This window comes from Colletotrichum fructicola (assembly GCF_000319635.2).
Source record: "Colletotrichum fructicola Nara gc5 chromosome Unknown KSG_Nara_v1_contig07, whole genome shotgun sequence".
Lineage (NCBI taxonomy): Eukaryota > Fungi > Ascomycota > Sordariomycetes > Glomerellales > Glomerellaceae > Colletotrichum > Colletotrichum fructicola.
The window spans coordinates 3,501,537-3,521,756 of record NW_027094057.1 but is presented as its reverse complement, the minus strand read 5'-3'; the positions used below and the strand labels follow the sequence as shown (position 1 = coordinate 3,521,756).

General features: G+C 50.4%; 7 protein-coding genes across 7 annotated transcripts; 4 read left to right on the top strand and 3 right to left on the bottom strand.

Annotated features, from left to right (window-relative positions):
• Positions 1-1,213: 1,213 nt before the first annotated feature.
• On the top strand, positions 1,214-2,347 carry roqN-0 (Glandicoline B O-methyltransferase roqN; the record flags this gene model as incomplete). Its single annotated transcript, XM_032030179.1, has 3 exons — positions 1,214-1,645; positions 1,739-1,826; positions 1,881-2,347. The coding sequence occupies 3 exons, from the start codon at positions 1,214-1,216 to the stop codon at positions 2,345-2,347; spliced, it is 987 nt and encodes a 328-aa protein (XP_031890107.1).
• A 1,489-nt stretch (positions 2,348-3,836) lies between these two features.
• prlL-7 (MFS transporter prlL) lies at positions 3,837-5,594 on the top strand (the record flags this gene model as incomplete). The annotated part of the gene is made up of 4 exons (XM_032030180.1): positions 3,837-4,046; positions 4,160-4,433; positions 4,501-5,285; positions 5,340-5,594. 4 exons carry the CDS (start codon positions 3,837-3,839, stop codon positions 5,592-5,594), a joined length of 1,524 nt encoding a protein of 507 aa, XP_031890104.1.
• Positions 5,595-6,362: 768 nt separating this feature from the next.
• On the bottom strand, positions 6,363-7,503 carry ivoB-0 (N-acetyl-6-hydroxytryptophan oxidase ivoB; the record flags this gene model as incomplete). Its single annotated transcript, XM_032030181.1, has 2 exons — positions 6,363-6,659; positions 6,721-7,503. The coding sequence occupies 2 exons, from the start codon at positions 7,501-7,503 to the stop codon at positions 6,363-6,365; spliced, it is 1,080 nt and encodes a 359-aa protein (XP_031890105.1).
• Positions 7,504-10,437: 2,934 nt separating this feature from the next.
• Positions 10,438-11,500, top strand: CGGC5_v012683 (uncharacterized protein; the record flags this gene model as incomplete). Its single annotated transcript, XM_032030184.1, has 2 exons — positions 10,438-10,923; positions 10,988-11,500. 2 exons carry the CDS (start codon positions 10,438-10,440, stop codon positions 11,498-11,500), a joined length of 999 nt encoding a protein of 332 aa, XP_031889936.1.
• Positions 11,501-11,809: 309 nt separating this feature from the next.
• CGGC5_v012682 (Secondary metabolism regulator LAE1) lies at positions 11,810-12,982 on the bottom strand (the record flags this gene model as incomplete). The annotated part of the gene is made up of 3 exons (XM_032030185.1): positions 11,810-12,272; positions 12,337-12,541; positions 12,598-12,982. The coding sequence occupies 3 exons, from the start codon at positions 12,980-12,982 to the stop codon at positions 11,810-11,812; spliced, it is 1,053 nt and encodes a 350-aa protein (XP_031889964.1).
• A 1,234-nt stretch (positions 12,983-14,216) lies between these two features.
• CGGC5_v012681 (Isoflavone reductase-like protein TP7) lies at positions 14,217-15,134 on the top strand (the record flags this gene model as incomplete). The annotated part of the gene is made up of 1 exon (XM_032030186.1): positions 14,217-15,134. One exon carries the CDS (start codon positions 14,217-14,219, stop codon positions 15,132-15,134), a length of 918 nt encoding a protein of 305 aa, XP_031889937.1.
• Positions 15,135-19,158: 4,024 nt separating this feature from the next.
• Positions 19,159-20,193, bottom strand: CGGC5_v012680 (uncharacterized protein; the record flags this gene model as incomplete). The annotated part of the gene is made up of 1 exon (XM_032030188.2): positions 19,159-20,193. The coding sequence occupies one exon, from the start codon at positions 20,191-20,193 to the stop codon at positions 19,159-19,161; it is 1,035 nt and encodes a 344-aa protein (XP_031889934.2).
• Between the last annotated feature and the right edge of the window lie 27 nt (positions 20,194-20,220).

Here is a 20,220-nt window from a genome sequence, read left to right as displayed (position 1 = left end):
ATTTTGAGAATACCAGTATTCGCCATAGTGGAGCATGGTATGCAATTTTACACGGACAGAAACAAACGAGCGGGTGACTCCGGCACGAGAGTTTTGTTTTAGCCGAAGGTTGGACGTTCATTTGGCGACGGGGCTGGGCTGGCACCAGCTCATTCCAGTCTTGTAATGACAGGACAAAATCCTATTGTTAATTCCTCGAATACTGGCGGGAATAGACACTGCGTGTGACGGGAAATTTGAGTTTGACCTCACCGCGCGTGCCGTATGGCGGTAAGCAGACCGCGCGTAGGGCATACCGGGGACCGAGCCCACCTCTCGCAGCGTTTCGGGGGATTTCTAGCATGATGATTGACATCCGTATCCCCCCTTCTGCCAAACCAAGCTCTGCCCCTTGTCTGGAAAAGCGATTGCTTCGCACGGATCCCATAACTGAGGCAAGATGTCGCCAAAGGGATGCACAAAGTCATTTGTGGCCCCTAAAACAACGCCAGTATGCAAATAGGCACGCCGAAAGCCTTCTTACACTTAGCTAAGATGCCCGTTTTGAAGCAGATTTCTCTAATAGTTCTTCAGCTTTCACCGTCACGCTTCTCTGCCAGCGAGTACATTACCGAGAGACGGCCGGTCACCAACAGCCAATAATACAACGGTTCAAACGGGGACTTGCGATGCTTACACCGGTAAGGCACCTCCCCGATTGGGTCAACAGAACTGACATCCTTTTCTTGGCGACGTAATGGTACGAATGCTAGTGGTTGATATAGTTTAGGCTCAGGTCTTCAGAGTCTTCAGACGAAAGCACATGTAGAGATGGTGGATTACCAGTAGCCTTAACGCACAATCCCCTACATACGTTAAACTATAATCTTACGCTGCCAGTCTATTAGGGCACGGGCTGGGCGAAGCTTGTGCAGCCTCGTGGTTACCGAATACGGCCGACTGTTCCTTGTACATGGTACTGGTCTGGCTAGTTGACCATTTTCTTGCTTGTTGAACCCAGTAACGGCTTGATACAATGACTTCGCTCTCGCAGATAGACTTCGCCTTGAAATTGAGAGCCATTACGGAGAGGTTAACTGTAATACTAGTATAAATGCTCCACATCCAGCTTGCCATCCACGCCACGCAGTCGGGTCATGCGTATCGCCCTCAAAGCCAAGACATTTGAAAACTCCAACGTACTATTAAGAAGCAATCTCACACCAAATTCAGAATGGAATCCTACTCGGCAGCTGGACCCAACGCCCCTGGACAGTCCAAGCTATTTCTCAACCCTGCCGGCATCAATCCACCGGCAGACAGAGCCAACCACACAAGTCTCTGGCGAAGGACCGACGTTGGTAACATATACAGAAACACGGAGTACATCACGGCTCCAGTCACCCCGCCTCTTCTAGAGCATTGTGGGCTCACCGGCAAAAAGATTGCATCTATCCAAAAACCAGTCGAGGTTTTGGACATGTGTTGCGGAGCTGGAGTAGTTTCCGCGCACATCCAAGCGATGATCAAGGAACAAGGAAGAGAGAAAGATGGCGTTGTGAGACTAACTTGCTCTGACTCAAGCGAGGCTCAACTTCAATACGTCAGAGAGAGGATCAAGGTGGATGGCTGGGTCGATGCCAAAACCGTTCATGCGGACATTGCAGTAAGTGGACGTGCGTAATGCTTCAGCCTCTTCTCAATTACTTGTACACGTACACTTTACCCGGGTGGAGCTCGGAACTGAAACTGCCAATAGTGTCTTCCCTTTCCGTCCAACAGTTTCGACTACATTGTCGTCGGAATGGCACTGATGGTAGTCGCTGATCCGTACACCGGGCTCTCTGGTGAGACTCGATGACGACGTCACAGCATGTCAACGCACTAACGGCCCTTTTCAGAATTACAACGCGTTCTTAAGCCTGGTGGCCGAATCGCTACATCTACCTGGGCATACGAGGGCTGGGTTCCCGCCACTCGCGAAGCGGTCGCAGACCTCAGGCTGCCTGGCCAGAAGCCCGTGCCATGGCCTCAGGAGTCCCACCAGCTCACCCGGATCTGGTCGCCGGGTGCATGGGAGGACGAGTACTTTACATGCGCCATGTACAATGCGGCCGGCTTCGTCGACGCGGCAGCCAAGACTGTTACGAAGAATATCACGTTTGAGACCCCAGAGCAGTTCTGCGCCGTGTTGCAGGGCCTTGAGTTGGGTGTCACGGAGAGGTACTGGTCCAAGGAGCAGAAGGAAAAGTTGCGACCGAAATTAACTGCGACCATCATTGAGTATCTCAACAAGAAGTACGGGGGAAAGCCGTTCGAGACCGAGAGGACTGCTGTGTTTGCTAGTGCAACCAAGCCTTTGGAATGAAGTCGGGCTTAGTTGCCGCTTCACAGGACGACTGGCAGCGAAAGGTGCTCGATACACAAGGATATGATATGGCCGTGGAATAGATTCCTGTTTGTCCGGTGTGATTTGGACTGTTAGTCTCGCGCGAGTGAATGAATCTGCCAAACGTCCGATGGACTTTATGACAGATAATGCGACGAAGATGTTTGACATGTAGTCAAAATAGACGGCATAGGTGAAACGTAGTTCACTTAGTGCTGCGAATGAGCCACTAGAAGAACAACGTAACCATGTCCTTGAAGTATGCTTAATTTCAGTTGAGGGACGTGAGGTCTTGAGATGAACAATCGATTCTCTGAAGGAAGCTGGACCAAGGTGGAGGAGTGCGAGAACCTCGCATCGGCATACCTCCGAGACCAAAGCACCATCCCAAGGCGGCCTTCGGAGACTCAAAGCCATCCTGATTGCGTAGACAGCTCTCCCAATTCCTCATGCAGTCACTTTCGCCGGCATGGGTTACGGTTACGTTATTTCTTTCAGGTATCCGATCATTCCGACCTCGATCAAACATTGCCGTAAGTAGTGACTGACCAGACCAAGCCTGAGCAGCTCTGATCCGGAAGAGTCCGAGCCAACACATGCATTCCGGAGAACTCCAGCATATAACGAGGTCATGCACCCAACCCCGGATTGGGAATGTAATAGCGCTACCTGACGCCATAAAGGTCCCCGTGAATAGCGGTTGTTGGTGGACAAGCTGATGCTAGCTAAGAAGCGATTTTGCTTCGATGCTCTACTCGTTCTTGAACGTACGGATACAGAGACCAAGACTCGAAGATACCGGACGCTGTAGCCGATGTCCAAGTATCTCGGCGTTCATAAGTCTTGACTTCTACCTCAATTAGGCCATTTAGATGTGCAATCTGCATATCAATCGCAGTAGTTTTGCTTCCGGCGTGTGGTTCAATGATTTGAGAATCCTATCGATAGCGTCAACTCACTCGAAGCCCAGCGTAAACCAAACTCCATACGACGCCCGCTATCTTAGGTTTGACAAGTCGTTTCTGAACCGAGTCCCGTGTTCAAAATTCCTTAGAGGGCCCCATAAGTGCAAGTAAGATCATGTCATTTCTACCCTTGCTCGGGTTTACCCCGAGATTGCAGTCGAACCTTTCCCCACGGCGTCGGCTTTGATAGTGGGACTTGAGCCAGCCCCGGAGCCAACCCGGAGTGAACCCCATGCGGGGTAGCTTGAAGTTACCACTGAATCTGCGGAGTGACGGGGGAGATGCCCACCTGAGGACCGCGCGGAAGTCGGGGTAATGGGGTAGTGTGTTGTTAGTTTGCGGAGATTCATGAATCAGGGGTTTTCATCCTTGTCTGGAAGAAGGACTCTGTCGAGTGCTAGAGACTTGTATAAGAAACCAGACTTCCTCAATGGGCTATGAAATGCACGTTCCCGAGGACGAACACTATCCTTTCACTCTTGTTCGTGCAAACAACCACAGCCATGGATCCAGAAAAGGTTGCTGAGACCCAAGTCGACGGGACTGTTGACATGATCGAAACCAAGGAGGCTCATGGCCAAAATCGCCTGGCTCCTGCACAACTCATGTCCAAGGAAGAGTTCGAAGCAGCTGAAAAGAAGCTCAAGAAGAAGCTGGATCTTAGGTTGCTTGCCTGTGTGTGGTTGATCTTCGTCCTTAACTACCTGGATCGTGTAAGTTGGTCTTCTTGTATTCTTGCAACTTACCTCGGACACCCCAAACAACCACCTTGGTCGGGTGAACATAGAGACACTTTCGAGGCTAACTGGATGTTTCAATGCTGTAGAACAATATCGCCGCCGCCAAAGTCGCCGGCATGGCCGAAACCCTCCACCTCTCAGCTAACCAATACGCAACTGCCGTTGCCATCCTCTTCGTCGGCTACGTTCTCATGCAAATCCCATCGAACGTATTCTTGGCCAATCTCCGACCTTCAGTCTACCTGCCGGCATGCATGGCAATGTGGGGTCTCTTGTCAACATTGACTGGAATTGCACATAACACGGCCGGTCTCTATGCGCTACGATTCTTCCTCGGATTCGTCGAGGCTGCGTTCTACCGTAAGTCTAATACTCCAGATTTCCCATGATGTGCAGAAACTTTGCTGACGAGTATGGTAATATGCAGCCGGTGCTCTCTTCCTTATCTCCTCCTGGTACCGCCGCTCCGAAATGGGCCTCCGCAGTGCCATTCTCTTCTCAGCAACACAACTCGGCAGTGCATTTAGTGGCCTCATTGGAGCAGGTATCAAGGACAGTCTTGAGGGTGCTCGTGGGCTCGAGTCATGGCGTTGGCTCTTCCTCATCGAGGGCTCCATTACCATCTTCGTGGCGCTCTGCTCCATCTTCATACTCCCAGACTGGCCGTCCACAACCCGCTGGCTATCCCCCACCGAGCGCGCTGTTGCCGAGTGGCGCTTGATCCAGGACGCAGGCCAAGTCGACGAGGATGAGGAGGCGTGGAGTCACGGCTTCAAGCTCGCCTTCAAGGACTGGAGAGTGTACATCTTTGCGGCCATGTTCTTCTGCCTGCAAGTTGCTGCTGCCACATCCAACTTCTTCCCGTCTGTGGTGCAGACGCTGGGGTACAATCGCGTTGTTACTTTGTTGCTGACCGCGCCGCCATACATCCTCGGGCTGATCATCTCTGTCGTGAACAATTGGTCTGCCGACCGGCTGAACAACTCGTCGTTTCACGTCATGTGGCCGCTTGCTCTGGCAATCATAGGGTTCGTTGTGGCTGCATCGACACTTCAGGTCGGGCCGCGGTACTTCGCCATGATGCTCATGGTAGGAGGCGGCCATGGAGCGAATGCTGTTGTGCTTGCTTGGGCGCAGAAGACAATGCTGAGACCTAGGATCAAACGTGCGGCAGCTGTGGCTTTTGTGAATGCCTTTGGAAACATTTCGCAGGTAAGATCCTTCCCTCATGAGATTCGAAATTGATGAGTTAACGTTTTATGATAGGTCTGGACGTCATATTTGTACCCAGATACGGACAAGCCACGCTACGTTTTGGCCATGTCGGTCAACTCTGCATTTGCTCTCGGCACAATCATCTTGGCTCTGGCAATGCGCATCATTCTTCAGCGCGCCAACAAGAAGCTTGACTCGGGTGCCGATGTTGCTGAGGTTATGAAGGGAGAGTCACAGGCCCAGGTGGTTGGTATTTCCGGGGAAGATCGTGAGGCGAACAGGGCGCGCTTCCGATACGTCACATAGGAGCCTACAATATTGGGATAAACGGCTGTCAATACTTTTGATTCCCTGATGTCGAATTGTGTTCAGAGAATAGAAACATTCTTTTCCTCAACATGCGGGCTCACCAACTTTCACTAGATCTTTCCAGGTCTTGAACTTTGGGATTCCCATTGCGATCGATTGTTGTGCCAAGAAGCATCGCCGAAACCCACGAGCTGAAAGTCAACCTCTAAGTTCATAGGCCGCAAAGTGAATGGTCACCTGGTTCCGTATATCCAGCAGCAAATGTCTCCCTTTTGCTGCTCTTAGGCGCTAGACCATAGTGTCCACAGTCTCCACAGTCATTACGAACGAGAGTACTTTTGTCGATTTTGTATTCTAGGGGGTGGAAGGACATGACTGCTTCGTAAATATCGTATTCTTTCGACTTATCACGTTGAAGAGACTTTGCATAAGCGGCCTCAAGTGTCTTCCATTCAGTCAGTCTGCCCCTGTAAATTCTACACCGGAAGAGGGAAATAGAAGCCTAGACAGGGGAGCAAGGGCAATAAGGAGTTCCAGATCCCGAAGAAAATGACTTTCAAATCGAAACAACATCGTCTGATATTGATCGTTGATAAACTTCATGACGATGATAATATAGAAAAATAGATTTGATGTTGTAATTGACCAGCGGAGCGAAGAACATAGGTAAGTATGTATATCCATGAAAGTAAGTAATCCGTCAAAGCGCATAAGTATGTACATCAATGTCTATGCTAGAAGCTACCATCAATCTCAGCTTCAACCTCAGTAGTCGTAGTCGTAGCAAAGCAGGCCGCCCTGGACGTTCATGACTTCGCTAATGGTGACGTTGGGCAGGATATCCGCCATCCACAGGGGGTAGTCCAAGGTGGCATTAGGCCAGCCGCAAGCCGGACCAGTCTGACCAAGAGCCTCGAGGTTGGTTGAGTTAAAAGCCTGACCGCTCATATCAGAGAACCGGACCGGCGCGTTGGCCGTCTGCCACTGCCACCAGAGACGGTCAATGTAGTTGTGATGCAGGAAGAAGGTCGGGTCGCCAGGGGAGTTGTGGATATCGGCCATCTGGAAAAGAACAATTCATTAGTTGCATATCAGAAACAATGTGGAAATGATGGGGACTTACAATGCCGCCGACGGCTGTGTGTCCACCATAGTGAGGGGAAACGAAGGCATTTCCAGCACAGACGTAGAAGTCTTCATAGGTCTCGAGAGCATGACACTTGTTCACAACCTCGCTGGTGCACAGCTCTTGAGCAATATCCTGATACCACTCACGGCTCATGCAATAAGTCGTATCGGTAAGCGCAGGGCCCATGTGCTCGGTGTAGTTGGCGAAGGCACCGTCAGTGACGCACCAGTCCAAAGACTCAACGCCGTTGCCCCCGAACCACTCTGAAGACCACATCTCGCTCTGGAAGAAGTCACCAGTGTCCGCGTCCTTGGCCTCATCCCACCACGGCATAGTGCCCTTGTAGCCACATTCATCGCGCATCATCGTCTCGTACGCGTGCATGTAGTAACGGTGCCAGGGGAAAAATTGGCCAACGTCGTGAATGATGTCGGCAACGTAGATTCCGTTCGGGATAACACCCTGCCATGAAGGTGCCAGGTAGCCGTCTAACACGGTGGCGTTCGTCAGCCAGCGGTGCAGGGCTTGAAGATCGGAGAAACGATTCGTGACACCGCCGAGATTGGTCTTGGCGGGCAGCTTCATCAAACAATTCTGGGCATGAAGAAAGTCGTTTTTCTCGGTCGGGTTCATGTTGCGCCATTCTTTTCGGATGGTAAGCTTGTTTGCTGTGCAAGCACCGTCGAAGTGGCGAGTTGAAGGAGTGTTGTTGGCCAATGGCACGGCGTGGACAAGGCCAGCCAGAAGGGCCAGAGAGGAAGCAACGGTGACCTGCATACTTTGCAGGAGTTGAAAAGGAGAAGCTGAAGGAGTGCGAATGCCAGTGCGCTGCCGCGAAGAGAAAAGTTACCACTCCCTCGTAAGATAGAGGTTCTTTTATACCTCGTCTTAGATGCTTCCTTGGCGATAGCCTCTTCGATAGCCTCTTGTTTTTCATCCTGGTGCTTCGCTCTCGCCCCACTGCTGGATAGTCTATGCTACTATGTAGGATTGTTTGAGGTTGTGGATTGCTGAAAGTAATCGCAGTACGCTCTGCAACTTTCACGATGGAAATTCTCCACAATGGTTGCAGTAAAGTTGCCGCTTCGGCACCGATTCATTCTCCGAGATGAGAGTGTTGGAAAAGCCCACAGTAATTGCAACAGAAAAGCCTGCCTGTTGGTGGGAGTTCCCGTCTTGAATCAGGGCAAGGTTCCATCAATCCGGCAGGGGCATCTTCTCCCCCGAGATCGCAGGACTTTGCAGGCTTGCACCGACTAATTACCTTACTTCGGCGGACATCTTCGAAACATTCTTCCGCGAGGGCAGTGAATAAAGCTATAAGACCCTGGCCTTGGAAGGCACATGGTAGCAATGAATTGGAACTGTCACAATTTCCGGCACAGAGACTGGCTCCATTGCACCAAACCTCACGCATCTGGCGTGACTGCTGTGGCAAACAAGTTGATACAACGATATGGGTGACGAACTTTCATTTGCCATGGAGGAATCTCTTATCAGAAAAGGAGGGCTGTAGAGGCTTCGCGAGTGACTGGCAGCCAGAAAAGCGGTCACCATCCATCAGCAATAGCTAGCAAATATGCATCTAGCACGGTGTGTCAGGGTGTGAATGATGGCCACCTAAAATTTGTCACTCACTCCTACCTTAGTGTTTAGTTTGGCAGGCGTCGCCTAGATGCCGGCAGATGCGCATTAAGGCCCATTGCCTGCAGGGATTCTCCCAACTGTCGATCGGTCCACTAGTTCATCTGATAGCCCGAATGAAGAAGCAGCTCACCAACCATCCGTTTCTCGCAGAGCCGCTAGAGTCCCTTTGCTGAACGCGTATATTTCGCTCCGTCGCGAGCCGGCTTTCTCACGTTCCAGCCATTCTGAGCTCCTTTCACTGATTATTTCTTCTCCATCATGTCAAAGCCTGCAAGGCTGAGTGTCGTGGCCTCGCAAGCTGCTGACGTCCACGTTTGTCATGCTCACTGCCGAAAGCCTCCGTTAAAGCCTTGGCGATCCCTTGCTAAACCAACTCGAGAATTCTCTCCGTCTTCTCTTCGTCGGGTTTGGCTCTTCTTGATCGGACCGCCCCCACGTACACGTGCGCATGAGAGACTGCGGGCGGCGCCTTACCGGAATCTCGATTAAGTGGGCGAGGTAGCACGCGTACTTTAATCAAAAAAACCTCGTGGGGTTCTCTTCTGGTTGGAATTTTGAAAAATCCAAGGTCCATTTCCCGAAGTTTTCCACATCCCGAAGGTGCATCCACTTCTGGCTTCTGTTCAGCCACTCGGCCGAGCCGGAAGAAGCCAAATCGGCGTTAAGGCGCTCGACCAGAACAACACAACGTTAATACATGGTAGCGGAACTGCGCTGTTACCGATCTACCGGAGTGTCGGGCTTCGCCAAATTGAGGTGCAGTACTGAGGGTGGATTATCGCCTCAATCCAAGTGAAGTTCGACCGAGAAGATGGACTCTATACAAAGACTGAGACGACGCGGCCATCTACCATTCAGTGAGCCTCTCAGATCTGAGCTGAATTATTTCCAATGATAGAGAGAATGAGTGAGAGGCTCGAAGATTACATACTTCGTATCCAATTGTGAAATGAAGCTCACCCAGGCGCGGATCTATTCTTACCCGAGGGCCTTCGGGAGAGATATCAGCTCATGCTGAAGTAATGTTCGCCAATGCAAAGAAGAAACATTGGTTAGGTTAGGTACACGTACTAAAAGAATCCAATATTGAATGAATTACCACATTGGGCCACCATCGTCGTCGAGTGCTTGCTGCAGAAACCAGTACACCTACAAGCGATAATACGCGGGCTGTTGGAAAAAGCAGCTCACGTGGTTCCAAGTTAAAGCATCTTTAGAATAACTAAATCCTTAGTATATACTGACAGGAGACTTTAATACCGACAGTAAGCGTATAGTCTTGTCTCAGTCTCCTTCTACTTGCATCATGATTCGGGAACCAGAAGCTCCCGAGCACCGACATTTCGGGTTAGTTGAAGAGCCGACAATCGCTACACGACGATTAAGTGTCAATGAAACCCCAAATTAAATACTTCAGACACATCCCCTGATTTCCTGCCCCAGCGAACAGCGCGGTATGTAGTTCTGTCAGCATGCGATCGGAGCTCACCGCGATTGACAGCTACGGCCTTCAAGTTCCGAACTTGGATTTCACCTTGGGGACATATGGGGCTTGACAGAAATGCTGCTATAATAAATCAAAGAATAAGGAAATTGAATTTGAATGTCAACTGATGATGTGAGAACGTCGAGGGAGAAAGCCACCTAGAGTCGAGCAAGAATCTTAATTGCTCATGAGGTGTGGCCGGATGGTGTGTGAGCCTGTAGCCAAGCCAAATTGATCGAGTGAGAATAAAGCATTAGCGGCATATCCGTGATTTATTTCCTAGATAGTCAGCCACTTCTGTAGAACTCGGACCATGCCCTGGTCAATCGCGGGGGCAATTGCCTGTTGAACTTCAATCGGGTTATTTTGCAGGGATAGCCGCAGATAGAGTTCTGCCCACCACTGTAAGTAATTATATGAGTCTATGCTCTCTAAATGCTGTAACTCGGTATTGAAGGTGGAATGAAAAGTTATTTAATTGTTCTGTCGCTGTCCACGTTGCGTATGTCGCGACAATCATTCTTTGCATCCCAGCGTCATCCCCAGCCTCAATCGGCTGTTAGCCGCATCGTTTCAAAATGTCTCACTCTATTCATTCGTTCAGTAAAAAGAGTGCCTGTATCCTCTTCTTGGTTTTCCTGCTCATGATTACATTCGGTTGCGCTTCTCCCGTAACGACAGGGGCCAAACTGTCTCTCAATGGACCGTTAACCAAGCGGGTCAAGACATCATTCCCTTCATTTCCCGAGGATTACAATGGCAGAATTGAGAAGGGAAAATGGCTCAAGGAACTTTTCCCCCTCACTAATGACCAGGCTCAGGAGTACAATGGCGGAGCTTCGATCATCAGCCCTTTCAGGGAACCAGAAGATATGTTTCAGTGGGGATGGACGCAGGAAAACGCACGCTGGCCCTTCAACCCGGCCAAGCAGTGGCCGCAATTCAAAGACGACTTGGACGAAGCATTCGCGGACTCCGATTTCCCGGTCGACAGGGAGAAAGGAATGGCATATAACGCAGTTCACGACCGGAAGTTTCGGTTTCCAGATCTACGGGTGGGAGAGGTAAGTAACACCCGACAGTTGATAATAGCGCGACCGCAATACTAACTTGACTTCGCCTTTCTAGCCAACAGGAGGGCATTATACCAACGTCGTAAACGCACCTTCAGGCGCTTTCATCTTCGATTCGAACTTCAGTCCCAAGTACACAAAGTCTGTATATAAGAAAGGAGACGTCCCCGATCTCGATACTCTATCTGACTTTGCTTACTTTCAATGGTGGCTTGGTTGTGAAGCAATGGGAATTGAGATGACCAACCTCAAGCTCATCTTCCAAGCGCATATTGTCTATAAAAAGACTTTCGATATTGTTCTACAAGCATTACGCGAGGAGGGGCATCAGAGTGTGCCTGGCTGGGACGAACGGATTACATTCCAATTAGACTCAGACCCGGGGCTTGCGATTCTGGGCAGCCCTAATGGCGCTTCAACAGCCTGGATGCTTCTACAACATAAGTACAGACTGGGGTTGAAGGCTATCAAGGAGGTAACCGTGTGGGGGTCTAATGGAGGCTTCCAATTGGATGCACCTATAAAGGAGACGAAGCTGAACTTGAGGTTTACGATTGTAGACGCTTAGAAATTGTCGGTACACCAGCTTCGGGCGCTTATCTAAGAAAAATAAAACTACAAGTTGCCGAGTGTCGGGAGGCCAGGCTTAAACTATTAGTTCGTCCATTGCCAAAAAAGACGATTACCGGCAGGCGATGTCTCACAATGGTGCCTTTCTCTTTGCCGTCATTCAATATCAGACCCTCACACTCACGCGTATTGGATTAATCTCAATTACAGTAACACCGATGATTCTGAGCTTGGCTGAAGCAGAAAGCGTGGATACATTTGTGCAATTATCACAATTTTCTATGTTTGAAGACACCATTAATACAACTTATCCGTCTGCTTCATAAGGCTTCTGGCCACAACAAGAGTGAAAGTAGTTGTATGAGTGCTTGGAGTCATCTAGCAGATCCTTGCGCACTTGAACCAAGAACACTTCAACCTGCAGATTGGTCCAGCCTAGGCCCTTTCTGAAAGGGATGTTCGTAATCGACCCCAAAGAATCGTAGTTGACAGCTCGACAGTAGTCCCCGATTGCTTTCATGAACGGGTCTTTTGGCCATGTGCCCACCGGCACCTTTCTTGTATCAAACCTCTCATTGACGAAGCCAGCTTCTCTGATGTAGTCGGCAAACTTCCATGCAGCGTAGATGTCCACGCCATACATGTCGAGAGCCTCCCTCAGGTAGTTCATGGTCTTGACTGGAGCAAAGTCTGGGGGGACTGTGCCGTCATCGCATGAGAACGTGAATGCCATGTCAACCAACTCAATCCATCCACCAGGTTTAAGGGCTCTACATGGGTTAGCGGAACATGTATTGTTGTTGAGGAACTGTGGGAAGCCTAGGCCAAACTTACTTATATGCCTGTGCCACTAGCCGAGGCCAGTCTTTGACAGCAGGTGCCATGTTGCGTACATGAACGAAATCGATAGAGTTGTCAGGGTAAAGCCAGTCTGCCTCCACGTCATCGATAGTAAACATCACGTTGGGAGGTACAAATGGAGGCTGGATGGGACTAAGATCGATGCCAGTGACTTCAGCGTCGGGGTAGTCGTCACCCACTATCAGCAAGTCAGTAACCTCCGGCTAATAGAGTAATACAAAGAGCAAGACCCACTGTCTATGGCCCATATCCCAGTGCCAGTACCGATGTCCAGGATTTTCCGAGGGTTATTCAAAGGCGCGTTATGAAGGGCGCCGTCGCACAAGTTGACAATCAGTGCGTGTTTCATGTCTTCGCGTTCCTGCTCAGGGTCATCGTTTGGCAGGAGGTACCGTCCTTCTTTGAACTTGTGATATCGACGTTTGTTCTCAAAGTTATAGTCTCGAATGCTGGGAGACAGCGACATCAATGGGTCTGGCTCAGTTTTCCAGCTATTTTCTGAAGGCGCAGCCTTGTCGACCTCGATCGAGGCCACAGAGTGTGGCCTGACATCTGAGCCCGGCGTCGCGTTCGGCCCTGCAGTCGGCACCGACTCCCAGGGCGTCGGTTCATTTGACATGTTGAGACGGCATGTGACGAGTCAAATGTCGAGAATGAAATAAATTTTACATTTCAGAGCAGCGAGATCGTCCCTGGATGAAGTTGGGACATTCGTAGAAGACAGAGAAGAGGAGAAGGGGGGACGACATGAGGTAGAACCAACACTAGCGTTGATTTCCCCGACCACTCGCGTGAAGGCCGATGGGGCTCGCGTCAACAACCCCGGCTGTATCGAAAGGGGTTCCAACAGTTCCAACAATCAGCGAAGGATTTCTTCGGCTGAACTCCCTATTGAGGAAGGCGATCCGCGCTTCTGAACAGTTCATCCGCATTTGGAGCTGCAGCTTTCAGTGATGACTGAGATGTTGTCCGTCATGTTTGCCCAGGGCCCAGTCAGTGCAGCCAATCAACTCAGTACCCTAGCAGTAATCAACTCTTCCGAAGGCCAAGAACATGCCACGAAGGACCAAGTAGCTGGGATCTGTGATTGTGATGAGAAAAGAAAAGCAAATCACACGCTCTTAGTATAATAAAGTCTCCACCCGCAGCGGGCCGCAGGGCCGTATCCGCCTTTCCACCGAGCCTGAGTTCTTCAATAAAGCAACGTGAGCTGCGACGCAGACATAAATGAGTGATCAGAGCTTTGATAGGTCCGTTTCGGGTCTTACTGGCTTGGCCTTGAACACGAGTTGGTTGGATTGACAATGAAGACTAGTGGGAGCGAAGAAAATCACCCCGAAATCTCTTCTCTCAGAATGAAGAAAATGTATAAAAATCAACTAACTTGAAATGAGATGAATGAGAATTTATATATCTGTTAATCCTGGTCTCAATTTCTGTCGCTTCTGCTGCTGTATTCTTCTTCTTCTGTTGGAGTTGTTGATGTTACTATCGCCGTTATCGCCGTTTTATTTGGAGTTCTTTGCCAGGACCGGTTCTGCTGGTCGGCACCGCGTAGTGATCGGCACCGAGTGTCGGAGCCGGTGGACGGAACCGACATGACCCACTCCAGAGCGGCAGTCGGAACCGACAACGGTAGCCCAGGATCACACACGCAGAACGAAGGTTAATCGTTCACTGAAGAGACGAGGACGGCGTCCACATCTGAAATAGAAATCTGGCCACTAGTGAAATCATGCAGGCAATCCTTTAAGCCGAAGAAGTATAGAAAGGCAACAGTCCGCACCAGTTTGACCTCATGAAACCATCAACCTTCCTAGATTCATTGATCATACATACTTTTTCAATACTCAATGTCTTACACTCGTATCGCGCTCGCTGGCGCCACCGGCAACCTAGGCGGCCCCATCCTCAAAGTCCTCCTTGACGCTGGTTTCCGCGTCACGGCTCTCACTCGGAATGGAGGAAACTTGTCTAGACTGCCTGTCCACTCAAGCCTTGAGATCATGGAAGTCGACATCAACTCTGTCGAATCTCTTTTACCTGCCTTAGCCGGCATTGACGTCGTCATATCATGTCTGGCCACGCTTGCCATCGGGGGCCAGAAACCACTGATCGATGCGGCGGTCTCTGCCGGAGTCAAGGTCTTCATTCCAGCCGAGTTTGGTATGGACTCCACCAACTCTCTCTGCGCGCAGTTGCCCGTCTGTGCTCCAAAGGTTGCCGTCCAGGACTACCTCCTGAAGATGTCACGGGAAACCCCAGCGTTCACTTTCACGGCCATTGCGAATGGACTTTTCCTGGACTGGGGTCTCCAGAACGGCCTCATCGTTGATCTTAAAGATCATAAAGCGATCCTGTACAACGGCGGCGACGTGCCTTTCAGTGCGACGACGCTCGCTGATGTCGCGATGGCCGTACTCGGCGTCATTCGGAACCGGCCTCAGACTGCGAACCGCGTTGTGTTTATTCATTCTGCTTTGGTCACTCAAAACCAGCTCATTGGATACGCAAAGGATGTCGACGGGATAGACTGGAGCACGTCTGTCAAAGACACAGAAGAGCTCCGCCGAGAGTGTCTCGCAGAGCTTGCCAAAGGGTCAGATGCAGATGTCGATGCTGCGATGCTGGGATTCTGTTTTTGCGGGTCGCTGACTCTGGATTATGGCTGTGATTTCTCTAGCAAGCCGGACAATAGTTTGTTGGGTGTGAAGGGAATGAGCGCCGATGAGTTGCACTCGATGGTGGTCGACTACCTAGGGAAGCTGTAATCTTAGTTAGGGAGTGAACACTTAAGGCACCGCAGGACAGTCGGAACATAGCGTTCAAGACTCCCTGCATGTTTACTTTGATACTCAGTCATTGAGAAACGGTTGCCACTATCGACGTTGACGATTCACATACTCCACAACCTGGATGTGACTCGCCATGAACCACAAACAAGAGATTGTGCGCAGTGCAGTGCAGGTGTCAAGAAAGCATGGGAAAATGATGGCTGACAAGGATACTGGGTCCTGCTCGCGTCTGAAATTACTCTGGGCCGGGCGGTTGTATTTCTAAGCCACCCAGCGTTGTGGGGTTAGCGCCGCAGTGACCGCATGTCAGCATTGCCGAGCCGCATCAACATGAAGCTGTTTTTGCCTTCAGCGCGCTCGCATAGGTAGGTACCTGACTATACTTTTCACCAGTTCAAGTAACTGATCTCACCGAACTTCAGCACTAGAAACATGTCAACTTCCAAACAGAGGAAGCAATATTCAAGTTGCGACAACTGCCGCCGTTCCCGAGTTGCATGCAACGCCTCGAAACGTGGCTATCAACCAGGTGACATTGATTGGCGCGGTTCGTGTTCGCGATGCGCCTTGAAACAACGAGATTGCACCTTCACCGTAAGTGACCATCGGAAGAAATATCAATTGTGCGCCTGCAGAGTCTGATGTCACATAGTGGATGAAGAACATCAACAAACAGGGCTCAAGGCTAGAGGCTGCTAAGGCATTGGATATGGCAAACGTGCATGGGGCCAGACTGAGTGAGCCCGATACGAACGCATCATTTGAATCACTCGTCAACCAAGTTCTCGAATATTCTCTTGCGCTCTTGGTAGATGGCTGTCCACTCGTGTAAGATCCACCAATTAGCCATCAAGGTGATGCTGGTCTCGGAGACTGATGAAGTTAGCAAGAACTCAAGTGAAGCCAGAACTATATCGGTCATAGACATGTTCAGGTCTCTCGATCGTGACTTGAAACAGGAGGTGGTGTCTCAAGCTTCGGGGGATGGACAAACGCCTGACCGTGGAGAAGCAGAACTGGGGAACCAAATCGAGTGCTTCTTACGAACGGCCATTAAAGGTTTCGCAGCACGATGGGCCCCTCAGATTCTCAAAAGCCATGGCGGCCTTCCGAAGAACTCCACCGGAGACTTTGTCAGAGAAAGCTGGCGCGCTGCCAGAAGGGACATGCTCAAAGTCATCAACCGAGTATCCTACCAATCTGTGTTAGCCTTGTATTTATTCGCACAGACCCCGATTCCCACAGGAATCCCTCATGACGAGGTCATGGACGGGATCGATGGTCTGACTTGTCTTCATACTGCGCTTGCCCAGATTCAAAGACTACGGGAACGAAGAAGCCATGATCACCTCGATGAGCTGGTTTCACTGGTGGAATTTGGCTCCTCTCACCAGTCTGTCGTTGCCGAGGAGTTCTCGACCACGTTTCTAGACCTAGAAACCAGAATTTACTGGAAGGCAGTGGTATGGGATACTGAAAGCTCGTTAACATCAAACCTGAGAGCTTCACTGACATCCGGCTTGAAAGGGGCTTGCTTAGAACCTGTGTGGTTTTTGGTCAGGGCCTTCCTCATCGGCTCGTTTCTTCCTCGATCAAAAGACTGGCTTATCAACGGGCTTGAAGTCTGCGACAAAACAGCGACTGAGATACTTTCAGCGGCCTCTGTTGCTAACGTCTACTTATGGAAGACAATTACGTCATTGAAAGAGGCTTTGAGGGAAGCGGTAGACGAAACATGCCTTTTGTCCACTTGGGAAGCTACTCTCGACGCATTGGAGATCTACACAACCTCCATACGCCCGCTTCTCAGACTCTGCGAGAGGCAGCTTCATTTTCTGAACCAAGAGAGTCGACTACATTGGTTCGACTTAAACTTAAAGCACCACTTTGGCATTCTGAAGATGGTAGAAGCACTTGAAGCCGCAAGCCGTTCAGACCTACTTGCACACATAACAGAGACAAGGCAAGAAGCTGAGCGCGAGATTGTTAACGTGCTCAAGTTTGGGACCGAGAGCAAATGTGTCATACGTACGGCCGCCGCGACGGATCACAGAACGCGCGCCAATGGGTTGCAGGATTATGCTTCTTCAGAAGAACCTGTCGTCTCAATGAGCCCTTGGATCGCTCTGATAGTTGAGTCTGTCTCGCTTTTGAGCAAGATAATCCACACCAGGTATCTCGAGAAGAGCATGCAATACGACGCATGCATATACATGCTTAGACTGGCCGCTGACGTCTTAGATCACCTTCCGAATTATGTTCGCTGCGTCAGCGAGGGCCAGGATAGTCTGCAAAAGCTAAGAGAAAAGATAGCTTAGGCTTTCTACTGGGTGTTTCTAAGACATGTCGTATCTCAAGCAAAAAATACTAATTACGTCTCTCAACCGCCTGTCTTTTTCCATAAGTGATTCCTTATTTTTTAACTTCTCCTCTCGCCTAAAGTGTCCCAACGTGTCTTTAATATCTTCTTCAGTAAATCCCGACACTTTGACCGATCAAACCGATGCTCATCGGGCCAAACACACTCCCCATAGATCTCCTGAGCTTCCCAAATCCATAAAATCAGCATCAAAACCCATAATAACCATTAGCAAACTTCAAAACTTACATGAACCCAGTGCTGGTATTCCTCTCCAAAGTCCTCCACTCGCCAAATTTTCCAGTCTCCCCCAGATATGTGCGTCGGTATCGGAACCATCTCAAGTGAGATCATCTTCTCTCTGAGCTCTTTGAAATACTCTACAGCCTGCCGTGGCCTATCCGCCCGCCAGGGCTCGTTCTCGGGTATCTCCTCGTCCGGCACGTGTGTGTACGCATCACGAGGAGTGACCTCACCTACAGCAAGCAAATTCCATCAGGTTCAGATAGTTCCCACGGGTACTCATCACCGTTGCCGGTGCGGGTGTCGAGCAGCCACCACATAGCTAAGCCCCCGCCCGCCTGCCCTGAGAGGGCGACGATTCCCTCTGGAATCTTCTCGCCTTCCAACGGCCAGAGCTCAAGCACAAGTGGCTTCTTGGTTCTGAATTCGCTTTCGGGTTCTGAAAAGAGATGTGAGTCTTTAAGGTAGCTTATGCTCTGCGTGGATGGGTAGACCGGCTTCTCGCTCTCCACGTATAGCAAGTGGCGTACGTTTTTCGACGACTCTATCAGTTTCGGTCATGAAGAGAGCAAGATCAGATGTAATCACATAGGTCAACTACTCTCTCATTGAACCAGAGGATCCGAAACTTCTCAAAGGGAAATTAGTCATCGCTCCATCCGTCCTCAAGGGGGCTCTTTATGCACTCGGGTCTGAACGAAACCATGTGCGAAAGTCACTTGAAATACTGCTTAATACTTTGACTGACGGCATCACGGTCGTAAAGGGGACCAGATGGAATCGAAATGGGTGTGTGTGTGTGTGTCGACATTGGGGCGATTCATGACTGTGTTTGTTGTTAAAGTGGAACCATGAATGTAGTTGTGAGTTGGGGAGATTTGCTTCAATATCCGACTTTATTTTTGTAGGTACCCCACCAACACAAAGTACATCGGGGTGAGTGGTTGAGTAGTAGGTACCTCGTAGGAATGGCGTCGCCTCGCATCATCAACACTCGACAACTATTATTATGATTGATCATAGAAATCTTGGAGACAAGCACGTAGTTATCAACAGATAAGGCGGCACATACCCGGAACTACCACCTACTTAATAGTGCCCTTAATCCGGAATCCATGGGGAATGTTGGTCGACCCGAGGGACCCCGTCTGTAGAATCAAATTTGTGCGTATGGTCACATTGCTTGAACACGTGAATGAAGATGTTATTTGTACAGTCTAAACCAAAAACTGTGGAAGGGGAAGTTAATGATCGGTCCACATGACGTGTGGATTACCGCTGGAAAATGGCCCGTCGTGCTGCGTAGAATACCCCACAGACCGAAACGCCGCCGAGCCCTGTCGTAAGGCGTGGTGACCAACGTTTGCTCCCTCCACAACAAACTTCCGACTTCCTCTCTCAATTGATTCCCAACATGGAAGACTTCCTCCGATCCGCCCTGGCTTCCAACTGCTTTCTTACAACGTCCAGCTCCATCGTCGCCCATACCACCGAGATCTTGCCCTTGTCGAATCGGTACATGCAGTGCTCGTTAAACTTGATGCTCTTTCCATTGGGAGGGATGCCCGCAAACATCGACGTCGGCGTTCCCGTGAGCTCCAATCGCGCAGCAACCTGCTGAGTCTCCTCGTCCACCAGCAACTCCTTAATCTCGAAATGAAGCCCTGAAACAACTTCGTGGCTCATATCAAGGTTGCGTGCATAGTCCTGGACAGTGAATGGCCTGTTGTTGTGTCGCAGGTCTTTCCTGCAGAATTTAGGAAAATCGGTCTTCATCGTGCGCTGGTTCATACTGGTGACGTATGCGCGGTACAGCGACCCCAGGTCAACCGGTTTATCCGGCATGCTCCGCGTGAGAAACTTCGGCGTCATCTCTGCCGTGGGATTCTGGGCGCGAATGCCGTCGTTGTCCTGGATCGTCACAATCCTCGAAATCTTGCCCTTCTCGTTGAACCACACGAAGCACTGCTCGTCGAACTCAATCGTCTTCTCCACGGGGTCTGCATTCACCCTCTCATCCACCAGCGTCATCCGGTTGACGTATCTCGCGGCCACAGCGCGGGCCTTCTTGTCGACCAGCATGGTGTCGATCTTGATGTTGAATCCGGCGAGGCCCTTCGTGCGACCCTGGAGGCGGGTGACGTGCTCTTCACGCGTCTGGGAGTGGCCATTCCGGGTGAGCTCGTCGGCGAGGTGGTTTCCGATGACGTTCCATTTGCTGTTGTTCAAGCAGTCGACATATTCGCGCAACCGAGTGCCGATGTCCACCTGAATTCCCTTTCCATCACCATTCCAGCGGCGCGCTGGGCTTCTGTGACGATGAGGGCTTTTGATCCCTGAAGGTTGCTTCTCTATAGCCGGCGGAGCCAGGAAGCTCTCGTGAGAGAAGCACGGGGCATCTGAATCTTCCAATGTTACTGTCGTCATCTTCATTATCTGTCTTAGAAATGTCTGTTTCTT